Genomic DNA, 16,544 nt, shown 5'->3' with positions numbered 1-16,544 from the left:
TTCTAACTCCTCCGCCACCCCCAGCACCTTGAGAGGGGACTTGATTTTGTAACTTGATTCCAAAGAGTAGAGAAAGGGAAAAAGAGTAACTTGACAGTGGAGACACCTGGTTGGTATCACCTTAACCGTGTGATCTGGGTTAGCATGACTCATGTTAAACCATGTACATATCACATGCCCTGATACGATGCAATCAAGATACTCCATCTCAGGGCGCCTGGGTGGCTAGGTTGGTGGGAGGCTCAGCTTGCTTCTCCCTCTGCCTGCTGCTCCCCCTGCTCATGTGCGTGCTCTCTCTCTCTCTTTCAAATAAATAAATAAATCTTTTTTTTTAAAGATTTTATTTATTTATTTGACAGAGAGACACAGCAAGAGAGGGAACACAAGCAGGGGGAGTGGGAGAGGGAGAAGCAGGCTTCCCGAGGAGCAGGGAACCCGATGCAGGGCTCGATCCCAGGACCCTGGGATCATGACCTGAGCCAAAGGCAGACGCTTAACTACTGAGCCACCCAGGCACCCCATAAATAAAATCTTTAAAAAAAAAAAAGACACTCCGTCTCTGTGGGACTTTCCTCAAAGACCCCGAACTCCAGTCTAACCATGAGAAAACATCACCCCAAACCAGATTGAGGGACATTCTATAAGATATCTTACCAGTACTCCTCAAAAGTGCCAAGGTCACAAACAGCAAGGGACAAATGGAGAAAGTGTCACTGACCACAGGAAACTAACTTAGTGGGATCCTGGCCAAATGAACATTTTAAGGAATAACTGGAATTATGACTAACGGTACTATTCTTGCCTCAAATCAGCCAAGGCACCTCTAGGAATCTGACAAATAGAAATATATTGCAGACAGTGAGAGCATTAACCAATCTCCCTTTAGATGGACTGATTAGGATAATTATGCCTGCAAAATAACGTAATATCATACTCACATTCTATCATATCGACAAGATCTACCTGCACTGGAGGAGGGCATACAGGTGCACACCTGAGGCGGAAATCTTGGGGCCATCTTAGAATCCTGCCTCTCTCAGGGCACCTGGGTGGCTCAGCCGTTAAGTGTCTGCCTTTGGCTCAGGTCATGATCCCAGGGTTCTGGTATCGAGCCCTGCATGGGGCTCCCTGCTCCGTGGAAGCCTGCTTCTCCCTCCCCCACTCCCCCTGCTTGTGTTCCCTCTCTTGCTGTTTCTCTGTCAAATAAATTTAAAAAATAAATAAAATGTAAAAAAAAGAAAAAGTTCACTTGTAAATTTTTATCCCATTTACATGTATTTAACTTACTCCTTTTTAACAATTATGTTTAGATGACTTACGAACATTTCATGAGTCACGAGACAGCTAGCCATCATCTTAAGTTATTTTTCTTGTTGACAAATCAGGCAAGTATCAAAAATTACAGACGTAAAGAACCTAAAAAGTTAAACATACAACTCTCTCCTTTTTTTTTTTTTACTGTCATGCTTGATATACATTAAACAATTCACTTTTATTCTAGGTTTTGTTCTTAGGGTTGAATTTATAGTTTTATAATCTTAAACACAGAGATAATGAGTGTGTTTGACTAATCTTAATTTATGTAAGCACTTTTTAAACAGGTCAATTAAATAGAGCTCTTGACAATTACTTTTTAGCAATATCTCTGGAGGTAGAAAAATATTACATAAACATAGAGACACATACAATCAGAGATCTTATAGATCTTATTTTTAAATTTTAGGCCATGAGACAGGTGCAAGAATACAAAACTCACATGTTTAAAAAAATATTTTAAAAAAATATAGTTGAGGGGTGCCTGGCTGGCTCAGTTGGAAGACCATGTGACTCTTGATCCCGGGGTTATGAGTTCAGGCCCCATGTTGGGTGTAAAGATTACTTAAAAATTAAAAAAAAAAAAAATTTTTTTTAATCTTTAAAAAAAATAGTAGAGGGGGCACCTGGGTGGCTCAGTCAGTGGCGCATGGGACTCGATCTCTGGGTCATGAGTTCAGGCCCCACATTGGACATTGAGCTTACGTTAAAAAAAAAATTAAATTAGGGGCACCTGGCTGGCTCACTGGCTCAGTTGGTAAAGCATGCAACTCTCGCTCTCTGGGTTGTTAAGTTGGAGTCCCACATTGGGTAAGAAGATTACTTAAAAGTAAAAAAATAAAAAGCCTTAAAAAATTTTTTAAATAAATTTTATTTATTTATTTATTTATTTATTTATTTATTTATTTATTTATTTATTTATTTGACAGAGAGCGACACAGCCAGAGAGGGAACACAAGCAGGGGGAGTGGGAGTGGGAGAAGCAGGCTCCCCACTGAGCAGGGAGCCTGATGTGGGGCTTGATCCCAGGACCCTGGGACCATGACCTGAGCGGAAGGCAGACGCTTAACGAATAAGCCACCCAGGCGCCCCCAATTTTTTTTTTAAGATTTTATTTATTTATTTGAGAGAGAGAATGAGAGCGAGAGAGCATGAGAGGGCAGAGGGTCAGAGGGAGAAGCAGACTCCCCGCTGAGCAGGGAGCCCGATGCGGGACTCGATTCCGGGACTCCAGGATCATGACCTGAGCCGAAGGCAGTCACTTAACCAACTGAGCCACTCAGGCGCCCAGGCGCCCCAAATTTTAAAAATTAAAAAAATAGTTTAATCCAAACTGTATTTCTGGCAGATGGAAAAAGTTACTAATATTTGCAAAGAAGACTTTTAAGAGATTTCACATGCTAATTTGTTCCCAAATAGCCCTCTGAGTAGGTAGTTCCATTTTAGCTTCGGAAATAATTCCTGTCAGCCTGGGAATATTAGCCTTCAATTAGGCCAATTTCTGTCCATAGAGTTCCTTTAAGAATAAAAAAAATAAAAAAAAAAAAGTCCTGGGGCACCTGGGTGCTCAGTTGGTTAAGCATCTGCCTTCAGCTTAGATCATGATCCCAGGGTCCTGGGATCGAGCCCCACATCTGGCTCCCTGCTCAGCTGGGAATCTGCTTCTCCCTCTGCCCCTCCCCCCTGTTCATGCTCTCTCCCTCTCAGTCTTTCTCTCAAAAAAATAAATAAAATCTTAAAAAAAAAAAAGATTTTAAAAAGTCCTTTCAAATATCTTATCAGGTTTCAGCTCAGACAAACTAAAATTTTCTGGCACTACTGAATTCTTTTTTTTTTTTTTAAACCAAAAGTATACCTATTCCAAGTGATCTAGCACCCAAACCCAAACCAAAGCCTTTTATGATCTAACCAGGGACACAAGAGATGCCCCCAAGAGGGTACAAAAGATGCACTCTTCCCAAGATCCAGAGCCATTCCCAAAGACAGACAAAAGACAGACAGACAGCTCTCTCTGGAGAGCTGGCAATGACCCTAGCCACAAATAGGAGTACAACTCCCATTTCTGTCTGGTCATCAACATATTCTCAGGGCTCCTAACCTGATGTCTGGTCTCTTGCAGCATGCAGAAAGCCAAGCCAAGCTTTCAGCACACAAAAGGAGACAGACAGAAAGGAACAGCTGTCCCTGGAGGGAGGGATCAACAAGTGGGTATCCAAAACCAAATTTACAAGAGTCACAAAGGATCCAAAGAACTAATCCTTACAAATGCTTTTCTCTTGCCAATCAGAACCCAGAGGGAACGGACAAAGAAATTTTTACCATCCTCTCCCAAAGGACAGAGATCCAGAAAGCAAACGAGGTAAAAATTCTTACCTTACCTGCTGGCTTCGTCGGCCCCAGGACCTCTCAGTGGCAGATCCCAGAGCCAACAGAACCCCAGCCAATGTGATCCCATCCTCATTACCAAACCATAGGGGCCCTTATAAGAAAAAGGGAGACCCAAGAAGTAATTAGGCCCCAGTGTTTACTTACTAGGTTCAACAGAGGGAGACAATGATGGAAAAGCAACTAAAGGATATGCAGAGACTATAGGAAGATAAATTATTTTAACAAGGTCTGTTTGTCCGGATCCCCTCAGCCTCAACTCCCCCTCTCTGGTGATAATGGTGTTTCTTCCTCCTGGTACAGGGAGGGCACCTTCCACTTGGGAATTTTCTCTCCTGCTCTTAGGAAGAGAAAAGCAGCTCAGTATGTCCTTTATGCATCTTGCTATCTTTTAAAAGAATCAATCTGCGGGGGGTGCCTGGGTGGCTCAGTTGGTTAAGCGACTGCCTTCGGCTCAGGTCATGATCCTGGAGTCCCGGGATCGAGTCCCACATGGAGTCCCACATCGGGCTCCCTGCTCGGCAGGGGGGTCTGCTTCTCCTTCTGACCCTCTTCCCTCTCGTGCTCTCTGTCTCTCATTCTCTCTCTCTCAAATAAATAAAATCTTTAAAAAAAAAAAATCAATCTGCCAGAGCGGCATATTTTGGGGTGGCATATCCTGACCTCTTTCAACAGAAACACTAAATATCACAGGTCCAGACAGCAAAGGTTCTTCTTCCTGATGGACACCTTTTTTTTAAAGATTTTATTTATCCATTTGTGAGAGAGAGAGGGAATGAGCGTGCACAAGCAGGGGGAGCGGCAGGCAAAGGGAGAAGCAGGCTCATGCGGGACTCGATCCCAGGATCCCAGGTAGACACTTAGCCGACTGAGCCACCCAGACACCTTTAGGATTTTATTTTTAAGTAATCTCCACACCCAATGTGGGGCTCGAACTCAAAACCCTAAGATCAAGAGTCACCAGCTCCACGGACTGAGCTGGGCAGTGTCCCAATAACTCTTTCGTTGTAAAGGAGCATCGTTAAATAGTTTCATTGTTGCAGACCATACTGTCTTTGTTGCAACTACTCATTGTAGTGAGAGGAAACAATACAGAAACAAATGGGCATGGCTCTGTTCCAATATAGCTTTATTTATGGATTCAGAAATTTGATTTTTGAATAATTTTCATGTCATAGGATATTATTGATTTTTTTCCCCAACCTTTTGTCAACTGAGAAAAGGAGGCAAAACTGAAAAGGAACAAATGTTTCATTCGGGGTCTCAGAATTACAATTTGGGAGCACAGATTCCAGAGTAACCAGAAAAGTGTCTCCTTCATGGAGGGAAAGGGTTTTTATGAGAAAGAAGGAAGGGGTAATTACCTGCTTTAGATAAAGAAGAAAGAAACCCTACTAATTTGGTGCTGACTGAGGTAAGAAAGACATTAGGATTCGAAGCTGATGGCCAAGAAAGAATTCTTGAGACATCTTTGGTGTAAAAATGTGGTTTTATTAAAGCACAGGGACAGGACCCCGCGGGCAGAAAGAGTTGCACTGGGGTCATGAGGAGTGGCTGATTATATACTTTGAAGTTGGGAGGGGGTTAGGGAGAGTGTAAATCTTTAAGGAATTTTGGAAGCAAGGTTTCCAGGACCTTGAGGGGGCTAGCTGTTGTTGGGAAAAGGCCATTTATTACCGTCTAGTAAAACTTTAGTCATGAGACCCTTCTGATGTATGTCAGTGGGCCATATGCTTGGGGGATGATTGCCAACATGTCTCGTAGGGGATAGAGATAAAGGAAGTTTCCGAAGGAATTTTTACGTTAAAGTAGACTTACAGGATCCTGGCGGTCGGGCTAAGATTGCCTTTTGCCCTTAGCAATGATAATACCATCAAGGCAGCAGCTGAGTCCCTAGAGGAATGTCACTCTGCCTGTTTCAAGGACTTGTCTGTGGGCTGTAGGTAGTAAGGAAATTAAATTTTTCTTTTGCCTTTGTTTCCCACATCACTGACCAGTTGAGTCACTTCTGATTATTGTAATTTTACTGGTGCTATCAAATGAAACTGTCCCGGGTATTTATTAACTTTACTTTCTCCATATGATCTGAATGCCAATTGCTCTGTTGAAATTTTATGAGCTACTGCTTGTAAAACTATTGCTGCTTCTGGCCCAGTTCAAGAGTTCATCCGTTGGAAAGGAAAATAGGGCTTCAAAACGGATTCTTTCACGTCCAGAAATTTTATACTATTTCACACATTTTTACTTCTTGAGCCTCACAAGAACAGCAACGGGATTTGGACCACAGGCCGCAGTTTGCGACACCCTGGTTCCTTGTAAGTAACGCATACGTTTCCATGGAAACTCCTATTTTTCCCCTACAGGAACACAGGAAGTAAAGTATAGGGATATAGCTGTTTGCAGAGCTGCCTGTGAAATAAATTAATGCACGTAACGTGCCCAGAACAGTGCCTAACGTTTTAACTATTACTATTCTGGAACTGAGGTCAGATACCCAGCTCCAGTCAAGGTCAATGGCTGGGCCAGGGTTCTACCGGGCCGATGGCGCAGCCGAACTGCATGCACCCTGCCCCGACTTCCGTGAGTGTTTGCGGGACGAGACTTCCGCCGCAAGAGCCGCCGACGTCGGGGCTCGGATCCCTTCTCAAGAATTCCGAGAGAATCGGAGAATCTGCAAAGCAACTAGGCGACGGAGCAAGATTGGCCACCTCGGCACGGGAGGCGGGACAACCGGCGCGAGTCGCCCGCCTAAGGCTAGTCTGCGATTGGTCAGTGCAGTATTGGGCGGGTTGTTAGAGAGCAGCGACGCTTGTCCATAGGCCGGCGCAGAAAGGGGCGGGGAAACGAGGGTGGCAGTGCCGCTGCGCGATGCGTAGAGACGCTTATTTGCGATTGGTCCGTAAAGTGCGGAGGGCAGCGTTTGGCTTCGCTCAGCGATTGGCCCGGGGATGGGATGCCGGCCTTTTATTGGTTACTACGTCCGGAGCCCGGGACTGGGGCGGGCGCGCAGACCGCGAAGACCGCGAAGACCGCGTGCGATTGGCCGGCACCGGGACGGCATCCCCGGCGCCGGGTCCTGAGTTGCGGTGGGCTATGGCTCCTGGCGGCTGGCGCTGGCTGCGCGGCCTGCGGGCCGTGGGGCAGCCCCTGTTCCAAGGCCGTGCGCTGCTCGTCACCAACACGCTGGGCTGTGGTGTTCTCATGGCGGTCGGGGACGGCGTGCGCCAATCCTGGGAGGTCCGCACCCGGCCTGGCCAGAAGTTCGATCCCCGGCGCTCAGGTGAGGGGGCCGGCGCTGCTGGCCCTTGACCCCGGGAGACTTTTGACCCCAACCTCAGAATCGGAGACCTGTGGCCTCAATTCCCGGCGGGACCCTTGACGTTGGCGTGCATCCAGGACCCTCATAGCCCACGCTCGGGTCTCCGTCCCCTCTCCCCGCGCCGGGGTCTCAGGCCTCTCCCCAACCTAGGTCTCCATCTCCTCCTACTTCCTGGTCCCTGTCTCCTCCCGGGCCCAGTTTCCGTCCACTCCCGCCCACCCCCTCGTCCGCTTCCCTTATTCCGTCCTTGAGACCAAGCGCTGAGCACTGGAAACTGCACCAAGGATAGTCAAGGGCTCAGCGTCTGGACCCAGCCAGCCTGGGATTGTGCCCTGGCCCTGCACTTTCCAGCCTGTTGTGCCCGTTTCCTCCTCCGGAAAGCTGAGCAATGGTAGAACCCGCTCACGGGGTGGTGAAGGGGATGAGGAGAGAATACGGGAGAGGAGCCACTGGGACGGTGCCTGGCAGTGGGGCTTGTAATGGGAGAACATACAGGTGGGCTCTGGGAGGGCTTCAGGTTTACCAGGGAGGGAGCGTAACCAGGGACGGAATGGACTGGGGGGCTTGCTGGTCCCCCCTGACTCTTGAACTGCTCTCAGCGAGCATGTTTGCAGTGGGCTGCAGTATGGGTCCCTTCCTGCATTACTGGTACCTCTGGCTGGACCACCTGCTCCCAGCGTCTGGCCTCCCTGGCCTCCCAAACGTCCTCAGGAAGGTCCTCGTCGACCAGCTGGTGGCCTCTCCCATGCTAGGCGTCTGGTACTTCTTGGGTAAGGAGCCTTGTGAGCTTGGGCTTTGTCCTTCCCTGTGTTAGGAGGGGCAGAGCCCGTTTTGTGTTAAGAGGGATGCTGACGTGCATTTCTGATGGGCCTCTTCTGTGTGTGGCTCTGGACTGGGTGCTGGGTCACATTGTTGCCAGGACAGACCCACTGGGGGCAGGTATGAATGGCAGAATCAGACAATGGTGCTTAGTGTAGGAGGGATGAAGCAGTCTCAGGTGGGGCTGCCCTAGGCAGTGGTTGGGAGGGCCATCCAGAGGAGAGGACACACTGCTGAGACTTGAAGAAGGAGCCAGCAGGCATGAAGAACTGCCCATGCAAAGGCCCTGAGGCTGAAGGAAGAGTTGCTGAGGCTGGGGTTGATGGGGTACAATCATCCAGCCCTTGGCTCTGGGAAGAGTGTCACTCCGGCCCCCCCCCCAGCCTCAGTTTCCTCCTTTTTGAAAGAAAGGAAATAAAACAGCCTCAGCCTCAGGAAGGGTGCATCTTCATCCTTTGCGGTGCCTGTTTGTCTGTCTGTTTTTAGAGAGGGAGGTGGGAAGGGCAGAGGGAGAGAGAGAGAGAGAGAGAATCCTAAGCAGGCTCCACGCCCAGTTCGGAGCCGAACTCGGGCGCAATCCCAGGAGCCTGAAATCATGACCTGAACTGAAACCAGGGGTTGGTCACTTAACCTACTAAACCACCCAGGTGCCTCTAAGGGGGGGTACGTGTTTATTTATGACCTCTCCCTCACTGGAACCAATTTGTTCTGCTTTCTTTCTCTACACCAGCCACTCTGCTGTGTGTGGCCCTTCCCACCACAAGGAACTTTTAAACTTCTTGGTCTGTCTGCCAGGGACACCACTGTTCCTCAGGGTTCCTGCCCCATCTCCTCCATCACCAGGACTCCCCAGCCTCTGACACTCTAATTTGTTGGTCTCCTTCCCAGGCCTTGGCTGCCTGGAGGGCCAATCCCTGGATGAGAGCTGCCAGGAGCTGCGGGACAAGTTCTGGGAATTCTACAAGGTGGGCCACGCCCACCCCTTCGCTCCCTGCCCCGCCCTTCGCAGCCTCCGCCCTGCAAGGCCCCGCCCCTCACCACACTCCGCCCCTCCCCGCAGGCCGACTGGTGCGTTTGGCCAGCTGCCCAGCTGGTGAACTTCCTCTTCGTGCCCCCCCAGTTCCGAGTCACCTACATCAATGGCCTGACGCTGGGCTGGGACACGTACCTCTCCTACCTGAAGTACCGGGTGAGCTCGGTGGGCGGACCAGACACCCAGGGGGCTCCTCAGGGGCCACACGTGTGAACCCCAAATGGCGGTGCAGCTGCGTTCTAGGGTGAGGTCCTCCTGGGCCTGTGATAATCTGCAAACCATAGCAGGTGGGCTGGGTGAAGACCCAGCCCCCTATCTGCTGTTTGATGTGACCTCGGCCAGGACCTGCTGCGTCTGCCCCGCAGGACTGAGTCCAGCCAGAAGACAGGTGGGTGAGGACTCTCGCTTGGTGAAGAGGAATCCAGAGGGGTGAACGGGGTGTGTGACCAGACTCCTCTTGCACGGACAGATCCTGGGTCCGTCCACCCCTAGGCTGCGTGGCCCTGGGCACTGTGCAGACTGAGCTGCCCAGCCCTCCTGACTGGATGCCAGACAGAGCAGGACTGACTCTGAGCAGGCCAGGCCTGGTCCTGGCCCCTCCCCTACCCCTAGGCATCTGGCTGGGCTGCCCCCTCCAAGCCTAGGGTAAGACCTCAGTTTCCCCATCTGGAACACAACCATGAAGATGGTCACCCAGGAGCCCTTCTCACTGCAGGCTCTCCGTGAACCAGTGACAGATGTTCCTATCCGCAGCACTGGGCCCCGGCCAGCCCATCCCAAGCCCCAACCCCTCAACACTATTATGGGCTGGGCCCTGGGCCCAAGGTGGGGACACAGCCCATCCCCTTGGAGCAGGGCCCAGCTTGGAGTTAGCCCCCAGAATCTGGAGCCTTGGGCAGGGCCAGGTGGCTTCCAGTCTCACACTCAGGTCACAGACTGTGGAAATTCTATTAAATTCTCTGGTCATTGAAAATCCTGTGGATGACCAAGGCCACCCTGGCAGGCTGGCACTCATGGGGACACGGTGTCATCCATTCACTTTATTGGGTGTGTGTAGTGTTGTCATGACATCTCCTGGGGATCTGGGGGGAACATTTGACACTCATGACTTCAGAACAGGTCTGGTGTTGGGGGAGGGGTCCCAGGGTGGCGAGTACCCACAGCAGCCCTCACCTCCAAATAAGGGTAAAACTTTTGGGGTGAGGAGCCAGGCGGGCCATTACCTGGCTCTGATCCACCCCATGGTCCATGCTGAGACCCCCACAGTGGCCTTGGCCCACCGTGTCACAGCCGAGAGGCTGGTAGACCCGACTACCTCCCATCACCCAATCAGCCTGCCCTGGGGGGGGGGGGTCATCGGGCCCCCTCTGCAAAACCGGTAACTGTTGTTGGGGGTGAATTTTAAAAAAGGTGGGGTCTTGAGAGGAGGGTGAGCAGTGAGTTCACAGGGCCACGACACGCCACGGCAGAGTGGGGACAGGGCTGTATGTACAGGGCAGGACATGGGGTGGGTGGGGAGCCTGAGCCCCTGGGGGACATCTCCAATAAATAAATAAATAACTACGATAATAAATAAGGGTGAGGGGCTAAGTTGGGGGCGGGGGGGTCTCACGCCCTGGGCCAGTGGGGGCTGGATCGGGCCCAGGGGGTGGGCAGGGGTGGGGCCAGGATGGGGCCAGGAGCAGCTCTCAGCAGGCGCAGTCCTGATGTGGAGGCGCCTGCTGGTCCGTGAGCTGCGGGCCCTGCTTGGCGCCCGTGACCGCAGGGTCGGCCGTGTCCAGGGACTCAGACATCTTCTCGCAGATGACATCTACCAGGCGCTCAAAGGTCTGCTTGACATTGATGTTGTCCTTGGCGCTTGCCTCAAAGAACTCAAAGCCTGTGAGTGGGGAAGGGAGGGGTGAGGGCCCTGGTCCCCCCGCACCCCCCCAGAGATGCTTCTCTGAGGGCAGGGAACATCTGGAGATTCCCGCTGCCAACCACTTGTGAGAGGTGCCAAGTCCTGCAAGGAAGCAGGTCAGCCCTGTTTCCTGTACTCCTTCCTTCGCCCTAAAACTGTCCCCTTCTCGTCTCCAGGCCCCTGGCAAGACCTATTTCCCTGCTCCCGCCATCCACCCTAACCTGTGCACTGGCCCCTGGCAGCATCTGACACTCCATCCACCTGTGCCCTCCCTTGCTTACACACCCTCTGGCTCCCAGTCGCCCTTGCAGGAGTCCCAGATCCTCGGCATATGACTCAGGCCCTGCGTGATCAGCCACGTTTCCCCCAAATGACCCTCAAGTTCCAGCCATACCACATGATTTGCCAGAACTCCCAGGATCTTCCCCGCCTCCGGCCTTTGTCTAAAGTTGTTTCCTCTGCCTGAGAGACCACCCTTTGCTCGAGCACCAGATCCAGCGCCTTCCTCCAGGTCTTACCTACACCAGGCAAACCCCCCCCTCCGCCATGCATTCCCCCAGCCCGGGTCTCCCTCTACCCCACAAAATGAGGCCTCTTGGGCCCAGCAACCCAACACAAGGCTAGCAGTGAGGGTGTCAGAGTGAATCAGTAACTTACTGCACAACGAACTCCTATGCATCCATCAAGACCCAGCTCCTGGCTCCAGGCCATTTGGAGAAAGTGTGAATTGTCTGGATTCAAATCCAGGCCCTGTCCTGGCTTTGCTGGGAGGTCTTGGGTGTGTCCCCTCCCTTTTCAGGGCCTCAGCATCCCTTTCGTAGCCTGTAGGTGGGCAGCCCCACTAGGCACTCACCAAGGTGGTCAGCCAACTGCCGGCCACGCTCCGACGACACCACCCGTTCATCCTCCATGTCACACTTGTTCCCCACCAGCAGCACCTGGGCATTGTCCCATGAGTACGTCTTGATCTGGGTCGACCTGGGGGAGACAGTGATGGGTGGGTTAGGCCTGGGAGGATCCTAGCTCCGCTGACCTCTCGTCTCCCCATCCCTCAGCACCCTCTAGCACCCCACCTCCCCAGTATTGCTTGAACTTGGCAGGCTTGGGCCTTCCTCCTGGCCTCTGTCCTGCCATGAACACAGTCCCACGGCTCCCTGACCTTCGAAATCCCTTTCATGCAGTCTTGCCCACCCTTCCCAGATCCCTGTCCCCCAGACACAAGAACTTCTCCCTCCTCTGCCAATTCAGAAATTTCCCTAAAATGTACCGTTATTTTGGGCAGAAATGTAAATGTTTCTATCCTTTCATCCTATGCAAACTATCCTTATATTTTCTGCCCCCTCTTTTTTTTTTTAACCTATACATTTACAATTTCATTTTTCTACCTGAAACGAAACCCTTTTTCCCCCTTAGTTTGAGCCAGTGCCACCACGTTTTAGTGATTACAGACCGAGAGCAGGTCTGAGAATCCAGCACCAAAGACCGTCTGGGAGGGGGTAGGGTGTGCTCACCAGTCCTGCACAGCGTTGAAGGACTCTTCGTTGGTAATGTCATACATGAGGATAAAGCCCATGGCACCCCGGTAGTAGGCTGTGGTGATGGTCCGGTACCGCTCTTGCCCTGCTGTGTCCTGGGGGGAAGAAAAGACGGGTCAGAGAGGCCCCACATGTGAGCTCCTCCGAGTGGAAACCAACTCCGGGATTGTCCAGTCCAGCCCCCCTGAGGACCGGAGAGAAGCAGGGAGCTGGCACAGTGGGTCAGGGAAAGCGGGCTGGCCACCTACATGGAGAACATGGTGCTCAACCATCCTCCGGAGGCAGGTACCTACAGAATCATTCCATCATTCATTCAACATACCTGGGCGCTGACCTGTGTGTGCCACCCTGGGGACACAGCTGTTAACAAAATGGACAAGAATTGCTGCCTCGTGGAACCAACTACGCAGTACAGGAAACAGACAATAAACACGCAAAAAAGGAAGAAAATGCATCCTATGTTGGAGGGTGAAAAAGACTGAAGGGAAAAATAAAGTTGGGCAAAGAAGGCTGGGCAGTGTGGGCGAGGGTATGGTTTTAGAAGCTGAAGGAAGTGAGGACGGAACCATGTGGGGATTAGGGGAAAGACAAAAGGCAAAGGCCCTGAAGTGGGTCTGCCTGAATCATCTGAGGAACAGTAAGGAGGCGGGGGTGGAAGGAGACAGACCAGGCAAGGTCTCTCAGGCCAGGGGACAGGTCAGGTAGGAGCCAGGGGAACGCCATGAGCAGAGGAGGGACAGCTGTGGCTTGGGATTTAACAGGTTCCTTCGGGCCTCCATGGGGTTAAGGGAGGTGGCCAGTAGACCCTGGGGAAGGTGTCTGCTCCTGTCCCAGAGAATGCAGTTGGGGGCCAAGATCCAGCTGAAACCTCATACAGACTCATGAAAGTACTTAAAGGGGGGAAAACTGAGGTACCAAGCCAAGTGATGCTCTTGATAACAGCAGGCAGAGAGGACCCAGTATTTGCTCCTTCCCCACTCCTGGGGAGCAGTGATGAGGCACCCACGGGAGAACAGGGCACTCTCTTCTGGGCCTCCAGCCCCTGATACACTGAAAGCACCTGATAAATGCCCAGGGTGTGAATGAACGAATCCAGACAGGAAAGTGGCAAAGCTGGGGCTGCTTTTCTGGGAAGGTAAACTGATAGAGACAGGAGCTCCACAGCTGGACCCACCCAGATCTGCAGCTTGATCCTCTTGTCGTTGCGGTAGATGGTCTTGACCTTGAAGTCAATGCCCACAGTGCTGACGAAAGCAGGCGTGAAGGAATCGTCTGCATAGCGGAACAGGAAAGACGTCTTGCCCACACTGCTGTTGCCAATGATGAGGATCTTGAACATGTAGTCGAAGTTCTGGTCCGAGGACTCCTTCTGCCCATAGCGCGAGTCTGTGGCGGATGCCATCTGGGTGTGCAGGGTGTAGGTGAGCCTGAGGAGTCCCCTTCCGCCCCCAACTGCCCAAGCCCCAAGAACAGGGTGCAGAGAACTCCGGAGCCCCTGAGAGGGTCTAGTGTTTAGAGATGACCCTTAACTCGTCAGGAGCCCCAGTACTAACGGTGGGGCCCATGGCAAAGGGTGGGCCGTGACCTTGAAAGGCTGGAAGTGTCAAGGGAGGAGCTCAGAGAGATGGGGATGGGGACACCCCTGTAGCCCCCTCCAGCATGCCTTCACCCCAGATCGAGCTGTAATCCTAACCCCTAAGGCTGAGCGGGTAGGGGTGACTGCGGCCGGCCCCGCCCCCATCAATCATTCATGTTCCTCAGATCGGAGGCGCGCGGGCGCAAGTGCACACGCGTGTACGTTCCCGCGAGGATGTGCGTCGCAGCACCCCCTTCCCCCAGACTCCGAAGCTGGAAGAGATCGGGCTGAGACAGCTGGTCATGTGATAGGGGCGGGGCGTGCACACGCTCACGTGCACGCAGTAGGGAACACACCCGTACACGCGTGTGCACACGAGAGTCAAATACATTCGGTGCACAGGAAAGAGACACAGACACTTGTCCGCACACCAACACGCATATACAAATGTGCAAACCCACCCGTGCGCGAAGCGCCCTCCACCCATGCAGGCGTGTACACGTCACCCACGCGGACACGCATTCCCTTGCACGTATGCACACGGCGTGCACGCACACGCACAGTCCATGCGTCTCCTTCCACCCGCGTGCGGCACGCACTCACCGGGGTCGGGACACCCACCGGGTCACACGAGCATAGCCCGGTACATAAGCAAAAGGGTATGCACACAGACCCGCTGGCACAGGCGGGCGCGCACACGCGTGTTCACACCACACGCACGCGCACGCACACAGCCTCCCGTGCGCACAGCTTCCCGCAAGGCACTCGCCTCCCTTCCCCCTCCGCCGCAGAGGCCAGGGGTGGGGGGTGGGGGTGAGCAGCGGGCAGGTAGGGGAAGCCAGGGCCCTACCCCTACAAGGGCTGTGACCGCCGCATCCTTCCCATTTAACCCGAGCCAACCTCGTCCCCTACTCTGGCAAGCCCATCAGTCAAATGAAGGTTATGTAGGTGTTCGGAGAGGCGGGGAATCAGGCCGCCCCGGAACTCACCTTGCCCTGCACCGATGCGGTGGCGACCCTAGCGGCTGCGACTTTTTGGCGGCGGTGGTGACGGGGCCCCCTGCGTTGATGTGGGGCTGCGCGACAGGGGCAGAGGCGGCGGCAGTAGCGGCTCAGGCCCCTGCAGTCCGCGGTGACGTCCTGCAAAGAGTGAGGCGGGGCCTCACATGCAGATACAGTCGTGACGCCATCCTGGGGCGGAGCGGCGCCTGGAGAAGCAGCCCACTGACGCACGCAGAGCCTGGAGGGGCGGGGCTCCCGCGTGGATTGACGCACGAATGGGGCGGAATCAATGTGCTCATCCAGTAGAGCGCGGGGGCGGTGCCTACCTGCTCCGCCTCCTGGCTGTGTCAGGGAGGCGGGACTGAGTGGTACCCTCTCACTGGCTTAAGCGCCCGAGCCGACGGACTGAGTAGCCAGTCAGAGATCATCACCTTTCTGCTCTTGTCCAATGGTGGCTCCCAAGTGGTTGCCGGGCTGAGAGGTTGAGGCCTTCGCTGAGCCTGGGTCTTTAGGGGGCGTTCTCTTTCCCCGCCCCCTCCCACCTTTGGTCTGAGACTTCCGCGGTCCCCGCCCTGTCTTGGGTGCCGCACTTCTTGTTAAAAACACTCCCAATTCCCAATCTCAGAAAAGAGGAACAAACATCTGAGAGACGCTCCATGCCCCCTAATTATGAGTTCAAAATAAGTACAAATGGGGGCGCCTGGGTGGCTCAGTCGTTAAGCGTCTGCCTTCGGCTCAGGTCATGATCCCGGGGTCCTGGGATTCAGCCCCGCATCGGGCTCAGTGGGGAACCTGCTTCTCCCTCTCCAGCTCCCCCTGCTTGTGCTCTCTCTGTCATATAAATAAATAAAAAATCTTAAAAAACAAACAAAAAACAAACAAACAAACAAAAAACCCCAAAATAAGTACAAATGGGGAAAAAAGCGAAAATAGGGGTCGAGAGACCCCTTCCAATTTCTGAGGTGTAAGATCTCCAAAGAGGACCGGGTTGGTAGATGTCCGATCCTGTTTCTGAGATGAAAAAGAAGAAGAAAAATAGGGATCAAGAGAACTAATTTCTCGAAAAGAAAGAAGGGGCTAATCGACACAAGAACCCCTCCTCTCCCTAAGCCCCACCTTCCGGAGGAAAATTCGAAGATAATGCTGAAGTGGGGCAGAGAAATGGCTTACCTCCTAAATCCCCCCAAACCTGCAGGAAACAACAACAACGCGAAGCAGGGAGAGTCTTAGCGAGGTTCAAAGACCTCGCTTGGGGCTTGGGAGACCGGCAGTCGGTGGCGCCCCAAACAGTAAAGATGGGGCTGGGAGATGCTTAATCCGACCCTGATTCCTGACTTAAATGACAGGCGACCCATTCCCTCCATCCTGGGGAAACAAGACTCAGTGGAGACTTTGGGGGCTGAGATGCTCAGTCGTTTACTTCCCCAAATCTGGAGGGGAAAATATCAGAATGGCGGAAGGGGGTTGGAGAAAGAGACCCTATCTTTGGATCCCTGCCCCTCAACTCCGGTCCCCAGAGAATCCTGATCTCCTTGCTTCCTCCCCAGGCGCGGGGCGGGGGTGTGTGTGGGGGGGTGGTGTTCGTCCTGTTTATAAAAAGCTCGCCAGCTGCGGAGGCGCCTAGAGACCAGAATAACTTAGCGTCTCGAGCCCGCCCTCCGC

General features: G+C 52.8%; 2 protein-coding genes across 4 annotated transcripts; one reads left to right on the top strand and one right to left on the bottom strand.

The window, feature by feature from the left end:
* The first annotated feature begins 6,734 nt into the window (after positions 1 to 6,734).
* MPV17L2 (MPV17 mitochondrial inner membrane protein like 2) lies at positions 6,735 to 9,843 on the top strand. Of its 3 annotated transcripts, none has more exons than XM_034996485.1 (4): positions 6,735 to 6,979; positions 7,633 to 7,788; positions 8,726 to 8,802; positions 8,898 to 9,843. In XM_034996485.1, exons 1-4 carry the CDS (start codon positions 6,793 to 6,795, stop codon positions 9,081 to 9,083), a joined length of 606 nt encoding a protein of 201 aa, XP_034852376.1. In that variant the 5' UTR covers positions 6,735 to 6,792; the 3' UTR covers positions 9,084 to 9,843. The 3 variants fall into 3 exon arrangements, with proteins under 3 accessions (XP_034852376.1, XP_034852375.1, XP_034852374.1); XM_034996484.1 differs by having other exon boundaries at positions 6,736 to 6,979; positions 7,618 to 7,788; XM_034996483.1 differs by lacking the exon at positions 6,735 to 6,979 and having other exon boundaries at positions 6,986 to 7,788.
* On the bottom strand, positions 9,796 to 15,021 carry RAB3A (RAB3A, member RAS oncogene family). The gene is made up of 5 exons (XM_034996482.1): positions 14,871 to 15,021; positions 13,480 to 13,707; positions 12,282 to 12,400; positions 11,624 to 11,748; positions 9,796 to 10,749 (listed from the first exon to the last, which is right to left on the bottom strand). The coding sequence occupies exons 2-5, from the start codon at positions 13,705 to 13,707 to the stop codon at positions 10,559 to 10,561; spliced, it is 663 nt and encodes a 220-aa protein (XP_034852373.1). The 5' UTR covers positions 14,871 to 15,021; the 3' UTR covers positions 9,796 to 10,558.
* Between the last annotated feature and the right edge of the window lie 1,523 nt (positions 15,022 to 16,544).

The sequence above is a fragment of the Mirounga leonina genome, unplaced genomic scaffold (genome assembly GCF_011800145.1).
Source record: "Mirounga leonina isolate KUSES-001 unplaced genomic scaffold, KU_Mleo_1.0 Mir_94, whole genome shotgun sequence".
Lineage (NCBI taxonomy): Eukaryota > Metazoa > Chordata > Mammalia > Carnivora > Phocidae > Mirounga > Mirounga leonina.
The sequence above is the reverse complement of the archived record's forward strand: the minus strand, read 5'-3'. Positions and strand labels throughout refer to the sequence as shown.